Source organism: Lissotriton helveticus, chromosome 3_1 (assembly GCF_964261635.1).
Source record: "Lissotriton helveticus chromosome 3_1, aLisHel1.1, whole genome shotgun sequence".
NCBI classification, from domain to species: Eukaryota; Metazoa; Chordata; class Amphibia; order Caudata; family Salamandridae; genus Lissotriton; species Lissotriton helveticus.
The window spans coordinates 461,019,289-461,035,871 of record NC_136061.1 but is presented as its reverse complement, the minus strand read 5'-3'; the positions used below and the strand labels follow the sequence as shown (position 1 = coordinate 461,035,871).

The following is a 16,583-nucleotide window of genomic DNA, read 5'->3' as shown; positions in this document are numbered from 1 at the left end:
TGCGCGAGATAATGGTTCCCTCCCTAGAGATCAGCGTCTTGCGACCATTGTGGTGATCCACAAGGAAGGTAAACCACGATATTGCTGCTCATCCTATCGGCCCATTTCGCTCTTAAATGCGGAGCCCAAGATCTTCGCCAAACTGCTTGCTAATCGTTTGATTACAGTTATTGGCGACCTGATTCATCCGGATCAATCGGGTTTTATCCCGCACCGTAACACGGCTTTAAATTTGCAACGTCTGCATGGTGTTCTCGCGAGGGCCCAGACGCTGCGTGAACCGGCCATCTTGGCGTCCGTGGACGCCACGATGGCCTTTGATACAATCGAGTGGTCTTATCTCTGGGCGGTACTCGCCAAATTTGGATTTGGCGCAGGTTTTATTGGTTGGGTCAAACTCCTGTATGAAACGCCACTGGCACAAGTGGTGGTTAATGGCCGTGTCTCCGTGCCTTTTACTCTTGGGAGGGGCACGCGGCAGGGTTGTCCGTTGTCCCCGCTCCTCTTTGCTTTGGCGTTGGGGCCACTCGCCGCTTGGCTACGGTGGGAACCTTCGATGAAGGGTATAAGCTGGACGCCGGAATTTGAGGATCGCATTTCCTTATACGCGGATGATATCTTATTGTACCTTACATCTCCCCAAAAATCGCTCAACGTATTGTTTGACGTACTTAACTCCTTCGGGAAGAACTCGGGCCTTATCATTAATTGGTCGAAATCCTACATTTATGTACTTGCGGGTGATGTCCCTCGTTTGCCACGGGGCTGTCCCATCCAGTTGTCACAGTCTGGCTTTAAGTACTTGGGTGTGTTTATCTCGATGGATCCGGCAGTTCGCTATGAACGTAATTTACTCCCCCCACTCCAAAGGTTGCGCTCCAATGTAGCACGTTGGCGTAAATTACCGTTATCTACCTTAGGGGGTGCAGCCCTTTTTAAAATGATGTCCTTACCGCGGTTCCTATACGCCCTACAGAATAGTTTTGATGTCATCCCATCGACATATTTTCGGGAAGTAGAATCGTTGCAGAGGCAACTAATATGGGACGGACGTTCACGCATCGCTCTTCCGAAATTGACACTTCCCTGGTATGATGGCGGTATAGCGCTCCCGGATATTCGTAGGTATTATTGGGCTTCCCACCTTGCTGCCATCAACCACAGGATGTATGGCCCGGCATTGAATCCAGCATTTGCAATGGATAAGTGGCTGCTCCCGGGTGGTGATTACTACAGGGCACTTTATTCGGGACCCTCCCGTTCACAACTTACGGGACCTACCGCTATAGCCGTGCGGGTATGGCATAGCGCAACGGCGGCTATGGGCTGGAGTGATAAATTAACTGGTGCGACACCGCTCTATGCCTCTGCGAAGCTGGGTGGCCTATGGAAAACGAAGGGATTTGATAAGTGGGACATGATCGGTATTGGTAAAGTGCGTGATCTCTGGGTTAAAGGAGGGGTGAAGGCCTTCTCGGATCTGCAAATTGAGTATAAGCTGAGTGACAGGGAAAAATTTCGTTATATCCAGGTACGCCATGCTCTTAACTCTGTGTTGCCAGTGGGTAGTGATATTCCGGATTCCTCCCCCCTCGAAGATCGTATACTAGACGGTTATGTGCCAGACAGTACTATCTCATTGTTCTATAAGAAAATGATTAATGACCAATCGAATCTGCTCGATCGCCTCCCTGAAGCCTGGATTGCTGATGGTATTGAACTGGATGATGAGGACTGGCAGTCCGCGATCTCCTCTCCCAGGGAGGTGGCGATTCCGGCCCGCCTCTGTCTGGTCCAACTCAAGATCCTCCACAAAATCTATGTCACCGGTCCCCGTCTGATCCATTTGGGCTACTCCACGGATGGCATGTGTAGGCGTGGGTGTGGTCTCCTTGGCACCTATCTCCATATCATATGGGAATGCCCTGTGGTGGTGCGATTTTGGAAACGTATACATGAGGTGATGGATGAAGTTACGGGTGTTGTGATGTTGCCGGAAGCCCGACAATGTTTATTGAACGTATGGGGTCCGAATGACTATGACGTGTCGCAGCTTCGTGGGTGACTCTGGCCAATATGGTTGCGAAGAGGGATATTGCACAGTTGTGGGGATCCCCGAGGCCGCCTACAGTGACTGCTTGGAAAGAGAGTCTGGACTGGTGCATGTTCAGAGAGAAAACAGTGTATATGGCAAGAGGTAGACCCAAAAAATGGGGGAAGATTTGGAACCCTTGGAACTCATACCGTGGAGATATTTGTACGCCCCCACTCACCGCTATTCCTAGTCCTTCCCAGTCGCCCTGACCTATATTCCTTCTAGCTGTGGTATATTGTGTTGTTCATATGCAATTCTGCCTTTACCACCCTCCCCTCATCTGTATTCAAAGACTCTTTTCTCCTGCTGTCATGTATCTCCCGTCCTCCTTGAGCGCAGACCTAATGGCTGTATTATTACTGTATTGCCTTGCTTGTCTGTTTGATGTGTTGTTTATTTGTGTTTTAAATAATAAAAAGTTACAAAAAAAAACAAATAAAAGAAATTCAGGGTTGTCTGTCCCTATTATTAGGTCTTCGGGGAGGCTGTCTAACACCCCTACTTTTATGTGGTTTCTAAGTCCGGCAGAATGGAGGATTGTTATTACAGCTAAGGGGTAGGGCGTTACATCCCCATGGACGCACCTAATGTGTACCGTCGAATCAGGCATCATTTGTTCTTCGGTCACCCACATCCCCTGTATAACGACTGCTTGCATCCTGAGTCTAGGAGGGCCCTAAGCTTCTTACCATTTACCTGCACACTTACATGAAACGCTGTTCCCATTTCGGCTGTGTACATTATGGACTTGGGAACGTAACCCACTTCCATGGGTTCCTCCGTTGGCTTCCTCCGGGAACACATACGAGCTATGTGCCCCCACTCCCCGCACTCAAAGCACTGGGGTCCTTTTACATCGGGTAGCTCATATCTGGTTAGTCATGTTTTGGTTGACTCAGGGAGCTTTGGTTTTCTGTCCACTTTGAGATTCTGCGGGCGCGATTTTTCCCATTCCCCTCCTGCCACCTTAGGTTGGACCCGCGAAGGTAGCTGCCATTTCAATGGCCTGTTGGGCTGTCAAATTCGTATGTTGTCGCAACCATTTCTGGGTATTAAACGGTAAGGCCTCAAGATATTGTTCTAAATAGATCTTTTCCATTATTTCCTCTTTGGAACTGGTGTTTGGTTTTAGCCATTTATCGGCTGCCATTTTCAGCCTAAAGTAGAGGGTTTTTGGGTTCTCCCCCGGCGTACCCTTCTCCTTACGAAAATGTACTCTATATGCCTCAGCATCTAGTCCTAGGTGGTCTAGAATGATAGTTTTAATGTCCATATAGGGGGGAGTCCCCAGAGGCTTTTGCCACTTGATAGGTGGCTTGCGCCTCTCCAGTCAGGAGAGGTGCCAGGAAGTACGGCCATTTCTCTAGGGGCCATACAGGCCCTTGCTACCCTCTCAAAGTCCGTGAAAAACGCGTCGGGATCATCACCAGGAAGGTACTTCTGTAATGAAACTCCTGCAGGAGTGGGGTGACTGGTGCTTCGGCTTTCTCGTATGTCCCGGAACGGACTGGCAGAGCGTTCTGCCACCATATTTTGAAGTCCATCTATCTGGGCTGAGATGGTTTCTTTAAACGCCTCGCGGTCGGCTTTAGCGGAGGCCATTTGTTGCTCGACCGCCCATTTGAGCTTCTCTTGGCCCTTTATGAGATGTTGAATCAAGGCTTTCATCTTCAAAACACAGATGGGTTCTTCCTTATGCCCGCATTCTCCACCAGTGTGATCGAGCCTGAAGGAAGGCACCAGAGACTACGTCTGAACAAAATGAACTTTATTGCTCAAATAGATTGGCTTCCTGCATTTCGTCAGTGTTTAACTGGAAGAATGTCCCAAAAGAAGTAAACTGTCGGGGTTTTAAATACACTGAGGGGAAGTGTTCTTCACAGGTTGGGGCGCCGTCGGTTCTTGTCGTCCTTTCGTCAGTGGGCAGGCATGGAGGCTTGACTTCCCGTAGTTTTCCCCAAAAGAAAAGAATAACAAAAATGTCAGTATGGAGTTCTCCTACTTCACGAAGGGTAGGGGTGTGAGGGAACACACTGGTGTACTCAGTGCGGTTTAATCAGCGGGGGACGGTGAGGAGTGAAAGTGAGGGGGGAGGAATTTATGTACAATATTCACAGGGTGTTGGCAAGACAAATGAGACTCTACCCCTCAGGTTTCTCCCGCCTCCCGACCCAGCCGCTGAGCCGCTCACGTACCTGAGCCAGCCACGCTACTCCTGGGGCGTGGCTCGACTGAGCGCGTCCTCGGTGGCCTCCTGGCTTCTCCGGTCGGTCTTCTCTCTCTCCGCCTCCTTCTTCGCTGGATGTTCCCTCCGGCAGTGTTGACTCTTCTCCACAGTTTTCGGTCCTCGCTTCCTCGCTCTCCTTCGTCTCTTTCGCGTCTCTGGTGTCGGTGCACACCCACACCTGGCAGTCCTCCTCCCTTATTGGTCTCCAGGCTACGACGTCATTCCGCGGGAGGGACTTCCTGTCGATACGTCGTCATAGTTAAAGGAGCCCTTATTGCTTGGTCCAGGAGTAGGTAGCCAGTTGTCCTGTTGAGGGGAAAGCACAGGGGACATGACGTTATATGGTTCCCACCAGTCAACCGACAATCCCGAGGTATTTCCGTTGACAGCAGTGGTGGTGGGTTACTGTCCTGTTCACAGGAGAGCGTCTTGGAGTTGGACCAGGTCCTAAGCAGGATATCAGTAAGCACTTCATTATAAAGGAGAAGTGGTTCTAAAAGGGAAACTCCCGACTGAAGCACTTGCGTCAAGATGGTAGTCTTGACTGCCACCTAGGGCAAGCATAGGACTAGGACCTCTGCTGCCTTCCTCACCACCACTGCTAATGAAGCTCCCTTCTCCGTAGAGAAGGTAGGGGGAGAAAATATGCCAGTACATGTTCTTATCATATGAATGGTATTCTTCAGGGTCCAGCGACCCCTCCCATTCCTCCCCCACTCCTAGCCCATAAGAATAGGGCTCAGGCTCTGGCCTGGAAGGCATGGCTATAGTCGGCATCGGAGTCTGCCTAAGGCGACACTTCTCCGGCTCCCTGTCGAAGTTGAGGATATAAATGGGAATGATGTTGGGATCGTAGGCCTCAAAACTAGCACTGGGGTAGGTTAAGCTGGCATATCCAGTGCCGATCTGGATCCATCGGCGGGGTCAAACAGTGCGGAGCAGGAACCACTGGTGTGGATCCCGTAGAAGCCCCTCTCGAACTCACAGGGCTTGAAGGCGAGCCGAAGGGAATGGGCCTCCCAAATACGAGGTGCATAGCCTCAAACAATTGTTTTAATTGGGTGATGTTCACTCCGGCTGCCGGAAACTGGGGGGTGGGGGGGGGGGGGGAAGAGATGATTCAGGCGTGGACTTAACCGCAGAGCCAAGCCTTGAGTGCAGATGCTCCCTCGTCTTGATGGCAGACAGATAAACCTCCTTGTAGGAGCGGGACTTACCCGACTGACTCAATGACTTCGAGCGTGACGAGGATCTTGGACTCAGCAACTGCTCCGGGCCTTCCTCTCCACCGGAATCGGGATCATCGCCGTGTCGCAAGCAGAGCCGCCAGAAGCTTGAGAGATTGCTATCTGAAGGCCTTTGAGTGAATGTAGAGGTAATGGGAGCAGGTCTTCAGGTTGTGGTCGCATTAGAGGCACTACATGCAAACAAGAAGTCGGTCCGTCACCAACATTGAGCGGTGACAAGTGATGCAGGGCTTGAAGCTGGACTTCTTTAATGACATTCTTACCTCAAAATTTGACTAAGGGGTAGCTCTTCCCGGATCTGCTCTAACTAGAGCAAAAAGAAAAGAACTTAGGTCAGCGCGCTGCAGTGATGCATATATAGGCACTGCACACCACTTCCGGCGCCGATGATGCCAAGCGCAGCCGAATGACAACCACCAGCACGCAGGGAACTGCTAAAAAAAAGATGCAGTCTGACAGTCGGGGATAATTCTAAGGTAAGGAATCTGTGGCTAGAAGTTGCTGGCAGATAAGAGAGAATCCTGATCAGAATACATTATATCAATAATTCCCAGTGTTGAAACAAACAGACTCAGGTGGTTACAAAAGAAGCATTCCATAGGTGCTAAAATTACTATACTTATCGGACCCAGCCTGATATTGGTCGGATGCAGGTACATCTTGAGAAGCCAAGATTGCCCAAACTTAAAGCATTAGAGGGAACTGCATAAAGCACCTCTAGCCAAGTAGGAAATGTTGATAGCTGCCCCTTGATTTGCAAAAGGAAACACCCTTCACATTAACTCCCAGCTGATTTTCACAAGTATGCTTTAAATTATTAGGGATAGGATGCTAGAAATATGTGTAGTGGCATTAGAAAATGGGAATGTACATGAATAAGATGAGGGTGGTTCCCTATATAGGCACGAGCATAGTCAGATAAAGACCCTCAAAACTGTGGGTCTTACAAATGTACAATCGATGTGGTGATGAGTGATGCACTGCAAATGGTGTAAACCAGCTGAAAGTGGGCTTGACAGTTTGTAGGTGCACTAGTGGGTAGTGTTTCCGTCAAAACACAAAGCAAAATGAGACTCAGTTGTGTACGCATAAACTATGCTGATACATCCCCACATAAGGCACTCTTAGTGAAACGAAAGTTTTCAAATTGTAAATCCAATGCGTTTATTATTGGTTCAATAAAGTTGTAGTTCAAATCAGGTTTGATATTCACTTCATATCAAAGCAATCCTTAGATTTTTAAATGAGGAACGAACAAATTAGAAACTCCAATGCATTTCGGGCGGAGCCCTTTCTCAAGGAGTTCTGTAGAGAAGAAGAGATAAGGTGAGGGTAAGATGAGGAAGCTGAAAAACGCGGTAAATATGTGAAAAAAACGCGGGTGGTATGCATTATAAAAGTGGTAAAAAGTGAAACGTGGTGCAAAAACTTACTTCAGGGTACAATGTAACGCGTCGCGTCACAAAACAGGTTCGAGGGCATTCGAAGGAACGCTGCAAAGAGAGTGTCGGCCATGTCGTGTAATGAGGAGGAAGGTGCAGACATCGAGAAAGGACTCGAAGGGGGTCGAAGTGCCCTCGAACCTGTTTTGTGACGCGACGCGTTACATTGTACCCTGAAGTAAGTTTTTGCACCCGTTTTGGTGGTTTATGTTAACTCTATGCGCCTAGTCCCCGTTCTATTGGTTTTTTAACATCACGCACTTTCTGGTGAGGACACCGGTATAGCCATTAATGAGTTCACAGTATCTTGTTCTGTTTCTCCATCACTTATTGATCGGCACGTTAACTTCACAATAAACGACCTCTGGACTGTCCACGTTTCACTTTTTACCACTTTTATAATGCATACCACCCGCGTTTTTTTCATTTTTGTTCGTTCCTCATTTAAAAATCTAAGGATTGCTTTGATATGAAGTGAATATCAAACCTGATTTGAACTACAACTTTATTGAACCAATAATAAACGCATTGGATTTACAATTTGAAAACTTTCGTTTCACTAAGAGTGCCTTATGTGGGGATGTATCAGCATAGTTTATGCGTACACAACTGGGTCTTACAAATGTACCATGATAAACGTGGATACCCGTGGACATTCAGTTATTTAAAAGTACTGCTGTTACTGATCTTCCAAATAGATCTTCATTCACTCTCATTGGAATAGGATGCCTAATCTCAGCAGAATGACATCAGTAGCTGCTTTCAAACCAGGAGTAGTACACCCGGGAATGTCTGCATACAGGGAAAGCTTTTGATACTGTTAATTGGGATTTCCTGCTCCAAGTACTTAACTAGTTTTATTTTGGCTCCTTTTTTATTAGCCTGTTTAGGTTTTTGTATACATTGCCGAAAACAAGGGATAATCAACAATGTCGAAGAAGGGTGGAATTTAAAGAAGGGCAAGCAACCCTGTTGTCTACTGTGCTCACTAATTTTTGCTTTAGGTATAGGGGCCTCTAACACACCTGCTGATGACACCAACCCTGTAGTGTTCCGAGTGGCATTCATGACACTTCTGGTGAAAAACTAGAATGAATTCAGACCATGTCTCATCTCTATAAAAATTGGCATACATCTTAAATATATATGTGTGCGACAGTGGGCGAGACAGAATCACTGCTCACACATCTTGGGGATTTTGTTTCAAGATGGTGATGTTTTCTCATGTCTTTATAAAGCAAATTGGCTCCTGGGTAGTAAAAATGAAAAGATAATGAGGAGGATCCCTTTTTTCCAGGTACAACATTTGTGGGGATTGTAGTAGTGTATAGATGCTGTGAGGGGATACCACAGTGGTTAGATGGACCTGAGGTGGTTATCTTAATTATGGGACACCTGTATGGTGGCAACGTTTTTTAACCCAGAAAAATGCATAGAGTATTTGGTGCAAACTCTTGCCTGATTTAGAGTTTGGCCGACCTGTGCTCTATCACAAACATGACAGATCCCCAGTCTGCTTTATTACTAGTGCGTTAGATATGATGCACTTGTAATAAGGCGAATTGTGACAGATTTCTGATGCATTAAAAGCTAAATCAGGCCCTCAGTTACCTAGAAGAGAATACTTAGTTGCCAAAAGAAACCACATTTATCAACCACGTAACAGAATCAATCCAAATACAGCAGCATGATCTAGAGGAGATCTCATCTGCAGAAAGCCAACATACCTTTGTCACTGTTCTGTTGTGCTGGGGAGGGGTTGCGTGGAGAAGAATCCATTGTACTATTCTGTGGAATAAGGAAAAGGAAATACGCTCAGTTCATGTACACTGTCCAAACATAATAGGCCTCATTTTTTTATTAGTTCATGCTAAAGCAGCCATCCTACAATGATGAACATTTAAACTGGTAGTGCCCCTCTGATTTTGGTGAACTTGTACCTTGCTACGACCATTTCTAATGGGCTTACCTGCTGTTCTGTTATTGAAACCCTTAATTAGATTTCTTGAAGAATGAGAAAGATAATCTTGTGCTAAAAAAATAAGGCAGAATAATCAATAAATGATAGACACTGAAGGAAAGTGGATTTCTATGTCAGTACCCCCCCCCCACCCCTACTTTTTGCCACATTTCTGATGTACTTTGAGTGTGCACTGGGTCCCTGACAATCAGGTTTCTAGTGCTGGTCTTCTTTCTCAAACTGTACCTTTGTTTCCACAATTGGCATAACTCTGGCCCACTTATCAGGGGAAACATCCTTTACAACGCAACTTTTACCACGCAGTGCCTTTACGACGCAACTTTTACAACGCAAACCATTACAACGCATTGCGCTGGGGGGCGCTCTAGGATAGGGAATAAGTTTAATTTACTGTCCAACACCTTCCCTAGTGTCCACGGGGACTGGAGTTGGAATAGTAAATTAAACTATTCACTATCCAGCACCCCAAAGCGCTATGCATTGTAAAGGTATGCGATGTAAAAACCGCGTTGTAAAGGCATGCGATGTAAAAGTATGCGTTGTAACGTCATACATCCACTTATCAGTCCCATGCATAATTTACTAGTGGTACCAAGTGTGTTGTAACCAGAGCAAGTTCAGGAGGGATGCAGCATGTAATGTGCCTCCCTTAGAGACCCCTCACCTAAGACTTATACACTGCGATTGCATACTATGTGGTCTGGTGCAGACAAACCCTAACAGTCGACATGGCACATATCCTTGTGTGTCATGCCTACAAACACTGCCTGTGGCATAGGTAAGTCACCCCTTTAGCAGGCCTAACAGCCCTAATGCAGGGCACACTATTTCATAGGTGAGGGCATGGCTGCATGAGCAATATGCCCCTATAGTGTCTAAGTCCATTCTTAGACATTGTAAGTGAAGGAAGACATATTGAGTACATGGGCTGGGAGTTTGTCATTTCGCACCCCACAGCTCCATGATGGCTTTACTTAATGCTAAGAAGTTTGGTATCAAACTCCTCAGCATAATAAATCCACACGGATGGCAGTATAGATTAATTATAAAATGCACTCAGAGGCCATCTTAGAGATACCCCCTGAAAAACGACCAACTGCCTCATGTCCAGCTGACTGATCTGCACCAGCCTGCCACACACAGACATGTTTCTGACCCCCTGAGGTGGGAGCCCTTGTGCTCTTGTGGATCAGAGAGAAAGACTGCTTGGGTTGGAGGTGCATTCAGGGTGGTTAGCCTTTAAGGCTTCCTACACTCGGATATACTAGCCTGGACCTCTCCAGCTAGCCCTACTTTTGGCAGCAAGGTCAGTGGGAAAATTAGTAGTCAGGAAAGTCGTGCCCCCTCTCTGCCAAGACCATCGCTAAGGTGTCCTGGACCAAGATGATCCCCTCCTTGGAAAATCCTCTATCTTGAATGGAAAGATTTTAGCCAATCAGGTTAGGGCAGCCCCCAGTTCCAATACCTGTAACCCCCTAAATTCAGTATTTTGGGGAGCACCGGAACCCTAACCCTCAGGAATCTGAGGGTCAGAGTTCCGGTGCTCCCCAAAGAAGAAAGGGCAAAGAAGATGCTGTGCAGCCGAGCCTGGAAGATGACTACTGAGTTGGCTCTAGCCCTACCGGCCTGTCTCCTGCTTTCAGACCCTCAGAAGAAGGCAACATGTGCCCTTTGGCCAGCGACAACCAAAAACCCCAGGAGGACTGCCACCCTTCAACAAAGACCAGCTTTCCGTAAGACAGCAGCCCTGTCCAGAAAACTCCAACTGCAAGGACTGCAGATCCAGGTGGATCTGCAACCCCTGCCCATTCTGCGCCCGACGCCCACGGCCCGAGTCTGAATGGCTTACCTGTCCGGTGAAGTTTCCACAGTGATGCCAACCTCGATTCCATAAGTGGTTAACTTTTCCTGGACCTCACAAAGTCACCTTCAGCGACTCAAAAAAGCCCCAGTACAGAAAATCTGACACCAAAAGGCACCCATGCATCCTCAGCCCCTGAATTTGGGGAGGCAAACCGACGGTGCCAAGGCCTGCTCCTGCCTCCTAACTTACCTCCAGCCCGTGGTCACCTTCATCCAGCCTCCTGGCCTGAGCCAGCAGCCTATTTGTGAGACAGAGATTCCCCCATTTGTTTGCATTGGGTGGCCGACGCTGGATTGCACCCTACACCCGGCCGCCCCAGTGGAGCTGGTGGTGCAGCTTTGATGCTGCCTTGTGGCCCTCCTGTGCTCACCTTAACCCCGGGCCTGTGCCCTGAAATCAAGGGTAGCTACCTGCAATCTGCACCTTGCTCTGTGCCCCCAGTCTCCATTGACTAACATTGGAGTCAATGATCTCTGCACTCAGCCACCCCAGTGCAGCTGGTGGTGCAGCATCTACCTTAAACGGAACCTTGCCCAGTGTTGGTCTAAACCCCAGAAGACTGAGGGTGAGTAAGTTGTGTACTTGCCTGTTAATGCATATACCACCACAGGATTGCATTTTCTCCTATTGCATTCAAAAGTCTATCTTTTACAATTGTTAAGTTCTACTATGTCTGATTGAGAATAAAACATATTTCTATCATTCAAATGCAATTATACTGTCTTTCAAAACAATTCCTACTGCATCTTGAAAAGTATTACTGCTATTTTGAAACTATTACTTACCTGCAACTTAATTCTTCTTGGTTCGAAAATAAAATGTAATAACTTTTTAAACAAAAATAATTGGTCTTGGATTCGGTCTTTGAGTGTGTGTAATAATTTCAGGCCTGACTGTGCACAACAAATGCTTAACAGAGCCCTCTGTTAAGCCTAACACCACCACAAATAGATCTTTTAATATTACCTACTTAAGCCTCTGGGGATCCACTGGACTCTGAGCACACTATAATTTACTTTGGTATAGTATATACAGAGCCAGCATCCTACAGAAATCTACTCTTTCAATAGGAAGATGCTAATCTGCAATTAGAATCCAAACTGCGTTTGAATAAAAAGATATAAAAAATGACAGTTTTTTCACAGTTCACATTCAACAAGTACAACAGTGAAAGAGAATGGAGGAAAGTAGTACACAATCACCTTCTTCAGGTCGAAACAGTACAATGTGTTTTTACTGGATACTGATAAAAAAACTCAGCAACAATAACAGAACCTATTTAACAATAAAACAATTCTTTTTTTCTGAACATTAGTTATTAAGGTCCTATATGCACTTCAAAACATTTTAGTGCCCTACATATTTCATTTGCTTTGCCTCCAACGCACAAATTACTACTTGTGTAACGATATATCTGTAAGAGACATTAGTTAGTGATAGATTCCTTACCTTAGAATATCCCCAGGCGTCAGACTGGATCCGGAAATTTTTGCGTAGCAATACCCCTGCGCGTCGGTAGGCGTCGTCTGTGGCTCCGTGTCCGTCGTCGGCGTCGTTAGCGCTGGAATGACGTTGTCGGAGTACTTAGACGCCGCCCATGCGCGCTGACGTCAGTTCTGATACACAGCTTTTCCGCGCCAGATACGGAGAGCCATGATAGAACCAACACTGGTGCCAAGAAACCAGGGCCCTGAAAGGGCATGACCTTAACCCTAGATATCGGTTCGCAGAACGAGGAGGATGGGTGGGTCGGTAAGGAATCTATCACTAACTAATGTCTCTTACAGATATATCGTTACACAAGTAGTAACTTGTGCATCTGAAAGAGACACGTTAGTGATAGCTTCCTTGCCTTAGAATAGATACCCCAGCAATACCAACCCCGGTGGTGGGTCTGCGAACCAATAATCACACCAGAAAGTCCTGGAGGACGGAACGGCCAAAGAAACCATCCCTCTGGACTGGACTGTCCAGGCAGTAGTGTTGTGCGAACGTGTGCAACGAGGCCCACGTAGCTGCCTGGCAAATGTCCTGCAAGGGCACCCCCGGCCCAGGGCAGTAGTAGTCGCCGTGGCCCGAGTGGAATGAGCCCTCTATCCAACAGAGGGCTCTTTCTTAGCCATGGAGTAACATGCCTGGATACACAAGATGATCCTCCGGGAGATGGTCCGCTTGTGTACTGCCTTCCCCTTCTTAGCGCCCACGTAACCAACAAAGAGTTGGTCATCCACCCGGAAATGGCGTGTGCGATCCAAGTAAAATGAGAGCGCACGTTTTGGGTCCAGACGGTGGAGCCGCTCTTCCTCTTTAGAGGGATGCGGAGGCAGAAAGAAGGTTGGCAAGGTGATGGACTGCCCGATGTGGAAGACTGAGACAACCTTGGGCAGGAAAGATGGCTTGGTACGCAACACAACCTTGTCCGGATGGACAGAAAGGAAAGGTGGAGTACAAGAAAGGGCCTGGAGCTCACTCACTCTCCTGGCAGAGGTGATGGCAACCAGGAAAGCAGTCTTCAGAGTTAGAAGGCGAAGAGGACAGTTGTGTAGTGGCTCAAAGGGAGCGCACATCAGGAAAGTAAGAACAAGGTTCAAGTCCCACTGGGGCATCACTAAGGGAACAGGAGGGAACATGTGTGTGATGCCCTTAAGAAATCTATTTACAATAGGGGACTTGAACAGAGAAGGCTGATCAGGTAGCCTCAAGAAGGCAGAAAGGGCAGAAAGGTAGCCCTTGACAGTGCCCAGAGCAGAGCCCTGCTGGGCAAGAGAAAGAAGAAAGAGGAGAACCTCAGAAAGGGGGGCAGAGAGTGGATCCACAGCCTTTGCTGTGCACCATGCCACAAATCTGTTCCACCTGCAGGCGTATACAGACTTTGTGGAGGGACGCCTGGCTGCCAGAATGAGATTACAGACTTCAGGAGGCAAGTCAAATGGCCTCAACTGTCGTCGCTCAATCTCCAAGCTTGTAGGTGGAGACTGGACAGGTTCGGGTGGAGGACCGTCCCCTGCTGCTTCGACAGAAGGTCCTCCCGAAGAGGCAGACGAATCGGGGGATCGACTGACATGCTGAGTAGCTCGGGATACCAGTATCTTCGTGCCCAGTCCGGAGCCACAAGGATAACCTGGGCCCGGTCGCGCCTGATCTTCTTCAGCACTCTGGGCAGAAGTGGTATAGGCGGAAAGGCGTACAGTAGACCGCAACTCCACTCGTGACGAAAAGCGTCCCGAGCGAGCGCCGCCTAGGAAATTCCAACGCGCAGAACTGATGACATTGCGCGTTCTCTTCAGTGGCGAATAGATCTAACCAAGGCTCTCCCCATTGCTGAAAGAGGCCTTGTGCCACGTCCGAGCTCGGACGCCATTCGTGATCCATCATGCACCGACGGCTGAGTTCGTCCGCCCTGGCATTCAGAGAACCTGCCAGGTGTTGAACCACCAGGGTCACGCCCTGACGTTCCAGCCACTGCCAGAGGCGCAGAGCCTCCTGGCATAGGGTCCACGACCCCACCCCGCCCTGTTTCTTGCAGTACCACATGGCGGTGGTGTTGTCCGTGAACACCTGCACTGCACTCCCCCGGACAGGTGGGAGGAATGCTTTCAGTGCTAGATGAATCGCCCGTAACTCCAACAGGTTGATGTGGAGCCGGGCCTCCGCCGGAGACCAAAGTCCTCTGATCTCCACCTCTCCCATGTGGCCACCCCAGCCCTGGAGGGACGCGTCCGTCACAACTACGTGCTCCGGGTGAGGTAGGGAGAGGGATCTGCCACTGACCCAATCGCGGTCCGTGAGCCACCACTGCAACTGTCTTGCAGTGCCCTCTGAGATCAAGACATGGTCGGGCAAGTTGCCCTTATGCTGGGCCCACTGAAATTTCAGGTCCCACTGCAGAGCCCGGATCCGCCACCGGGCGTGACGCACCAGAAGGATGCAGGAGGCCATCAGTCCCAGAAGCCGCAGCGTCAACCTGACCGAGACTCGGGATAAAGGCTGGAAGATTGGAATCAGAGCCTGAATATCCCGAACCCGCTGTTCGGGAGGGTAAACCCAAAACTGCGTTGAGTCCAGAACCGCTCCGATGAAGAGGAGCTTCTGAGAGGGACACAGGTGTGACTTCGTCACATTGATGGAGAACCCCAGCAAGTGCAGGAGGTCGGCCGTAGTTTGGAGGTGGCTAACGACTGTCTGGGGCGAGCCCGCCTTCAACAACCAGTCGTCGAGGTAGGGGAAGACTGACACCCCTAACCTGCGCAGATGAGCTGCGACCACCGCCATCACCTTCGTGAACACCCGTGGGGCGCTGGTAAGGCCGAAGGGGAGCACGGTAAACTGAAAGTGCTCATGGCCTACCGTGAACCGCAGGTAACGCCGGTGAGCCGGCAGGACGGGAATGTGAAAATAAGTGTCCTGCAAGTCCAACGCTACCATCCAGTCTCCGGGGTCCAGGGCAGCTAAGACCTGAGCCAAAGTCAGCATCTTGAACTTCTCTTGTCGGAGGAAGCCGTTGACGTTCCGTAGGTCCAAGATAGGGCTCAGGCCCCCCTTGCCCTTCTTGGGCACCAGAAAGTAGTGGGAGTAACATCCACACCCTACTTCTGGCCCAGGAACGCGCTCAATGGCCCCCTTGGCCAAGAGGGCCATGACTTCCTCTTGCAGAAGTTGCAAGTGATCCTCGACACGCGGTGGAATTGCGGTGGCATGGCTGGAGGGGTCGCCTCGAAGGGGAGGGAGTTGCCCCTTCGGACAATTTGCAGCACCCACCTGTCCGATGTGACAGTGCACCAGTGGGAGTGGTGATGGCGAACCCTGCCTCCCACAGGCGTCACATGGGCCTGAAAACTCGGAAGGTTTCGAGGCAGGTGCTGCGGAGGGAGGTGTGGACTGGCCACGGCGGTTTCCACGGCCGCCACCGCGCTGCTGGACATTTTGCGGTGCGTGGCTGGCAGCACGTGTGGGGACGCCCCTTCCGTGGCCACGAAAGGAGCGAAAGGCACCCGATTGCTGGCGCGTGGCCGAAAGGCCTAAGGACTTGGCCGTAGCCCTGGAGTCCTTAAAGCGCTCCAGCGCATGGTCTGCCTTATCGCCAAAAAGGCGACGGCCATCGAACGGCATGTCCAGAAGAGTGGCCTGGACATCGGCTGAAAAATTGGCGGACCTCAACCAGGCGTGGCGTCTAACCGCCACCGTCGTTGCCATCGCCCTGCCCAGTGAGTCCGTGGTATCCGGCCCACACCGGATAGAGTATCGCGCCGTATCTCGACCTTCCACAAGGGCTTGGGCGAGTTTAGCCCGGACCTCCTCCGGGCATTGTGGCAGCGCGACCGTGTCCCACAGGGTGTGGGTGTAGCGGCCCAAGAGACACGCGGTATTGACAGACCGCAGTCCCAAACTCAGGGACGAGAACACCTTCTTCCCGAACTGTTCATATCTCTTGGATTCCCGATCAGGCGGGGCCGTCGGGAATGCGGTATGGGAAGTGGAGGCCTGGATGACCAGGCTCTCGAGGGTGGGGTGGGTGGACAAAAAGCAAGGGTCGTCCGGAGCCGGGAGGTAGTGTCTGGCCACGTTCCTATCCACAGGAGGACCTGTGGCGGGCTTGGACCAAGTGCCCACAAGAACGTCACATAAGGCTTCATTAAGCGGCAGCAGAGGCTCACTGGAGTTTGCCTGCGGTTTAAGAACCTCAGTGAGGAGGTTAGTCCTCACGGCCGCAACGGGGAGCTCAAGGCC

The 16,583-nt window shown here is 49.6% G+C and overlaps 1 protein-coding gene across 5 annotated transcripts in view; it reads right to left on the bottom strand.

Annotated features, from left to right (window-relative positions):
• The window catches only part of PIKFYVE (phosphoinositide kinase, FYVE-type zinc finger containing), a 2,266,845-nt gene that overhangs the window by 843,594 nt on the left and 1,406,668 nt on the right, over nt 1-16,583 (bottom strand). For all 5 annotated transcript variants that reach the window (XM_078680343.1, XM_078680347.1, XM_078680342.1 and 2 more), the window contains one exon: nt 8,739-8,799. In XM_078680343.1, coding sequence (XP_078536469.1) covers nt 8,739-8,799 — 61 coding nt within the window. The remainder of the gene's footprint in view (nt 1-8,738; nt 8,800-16,583) is intronic.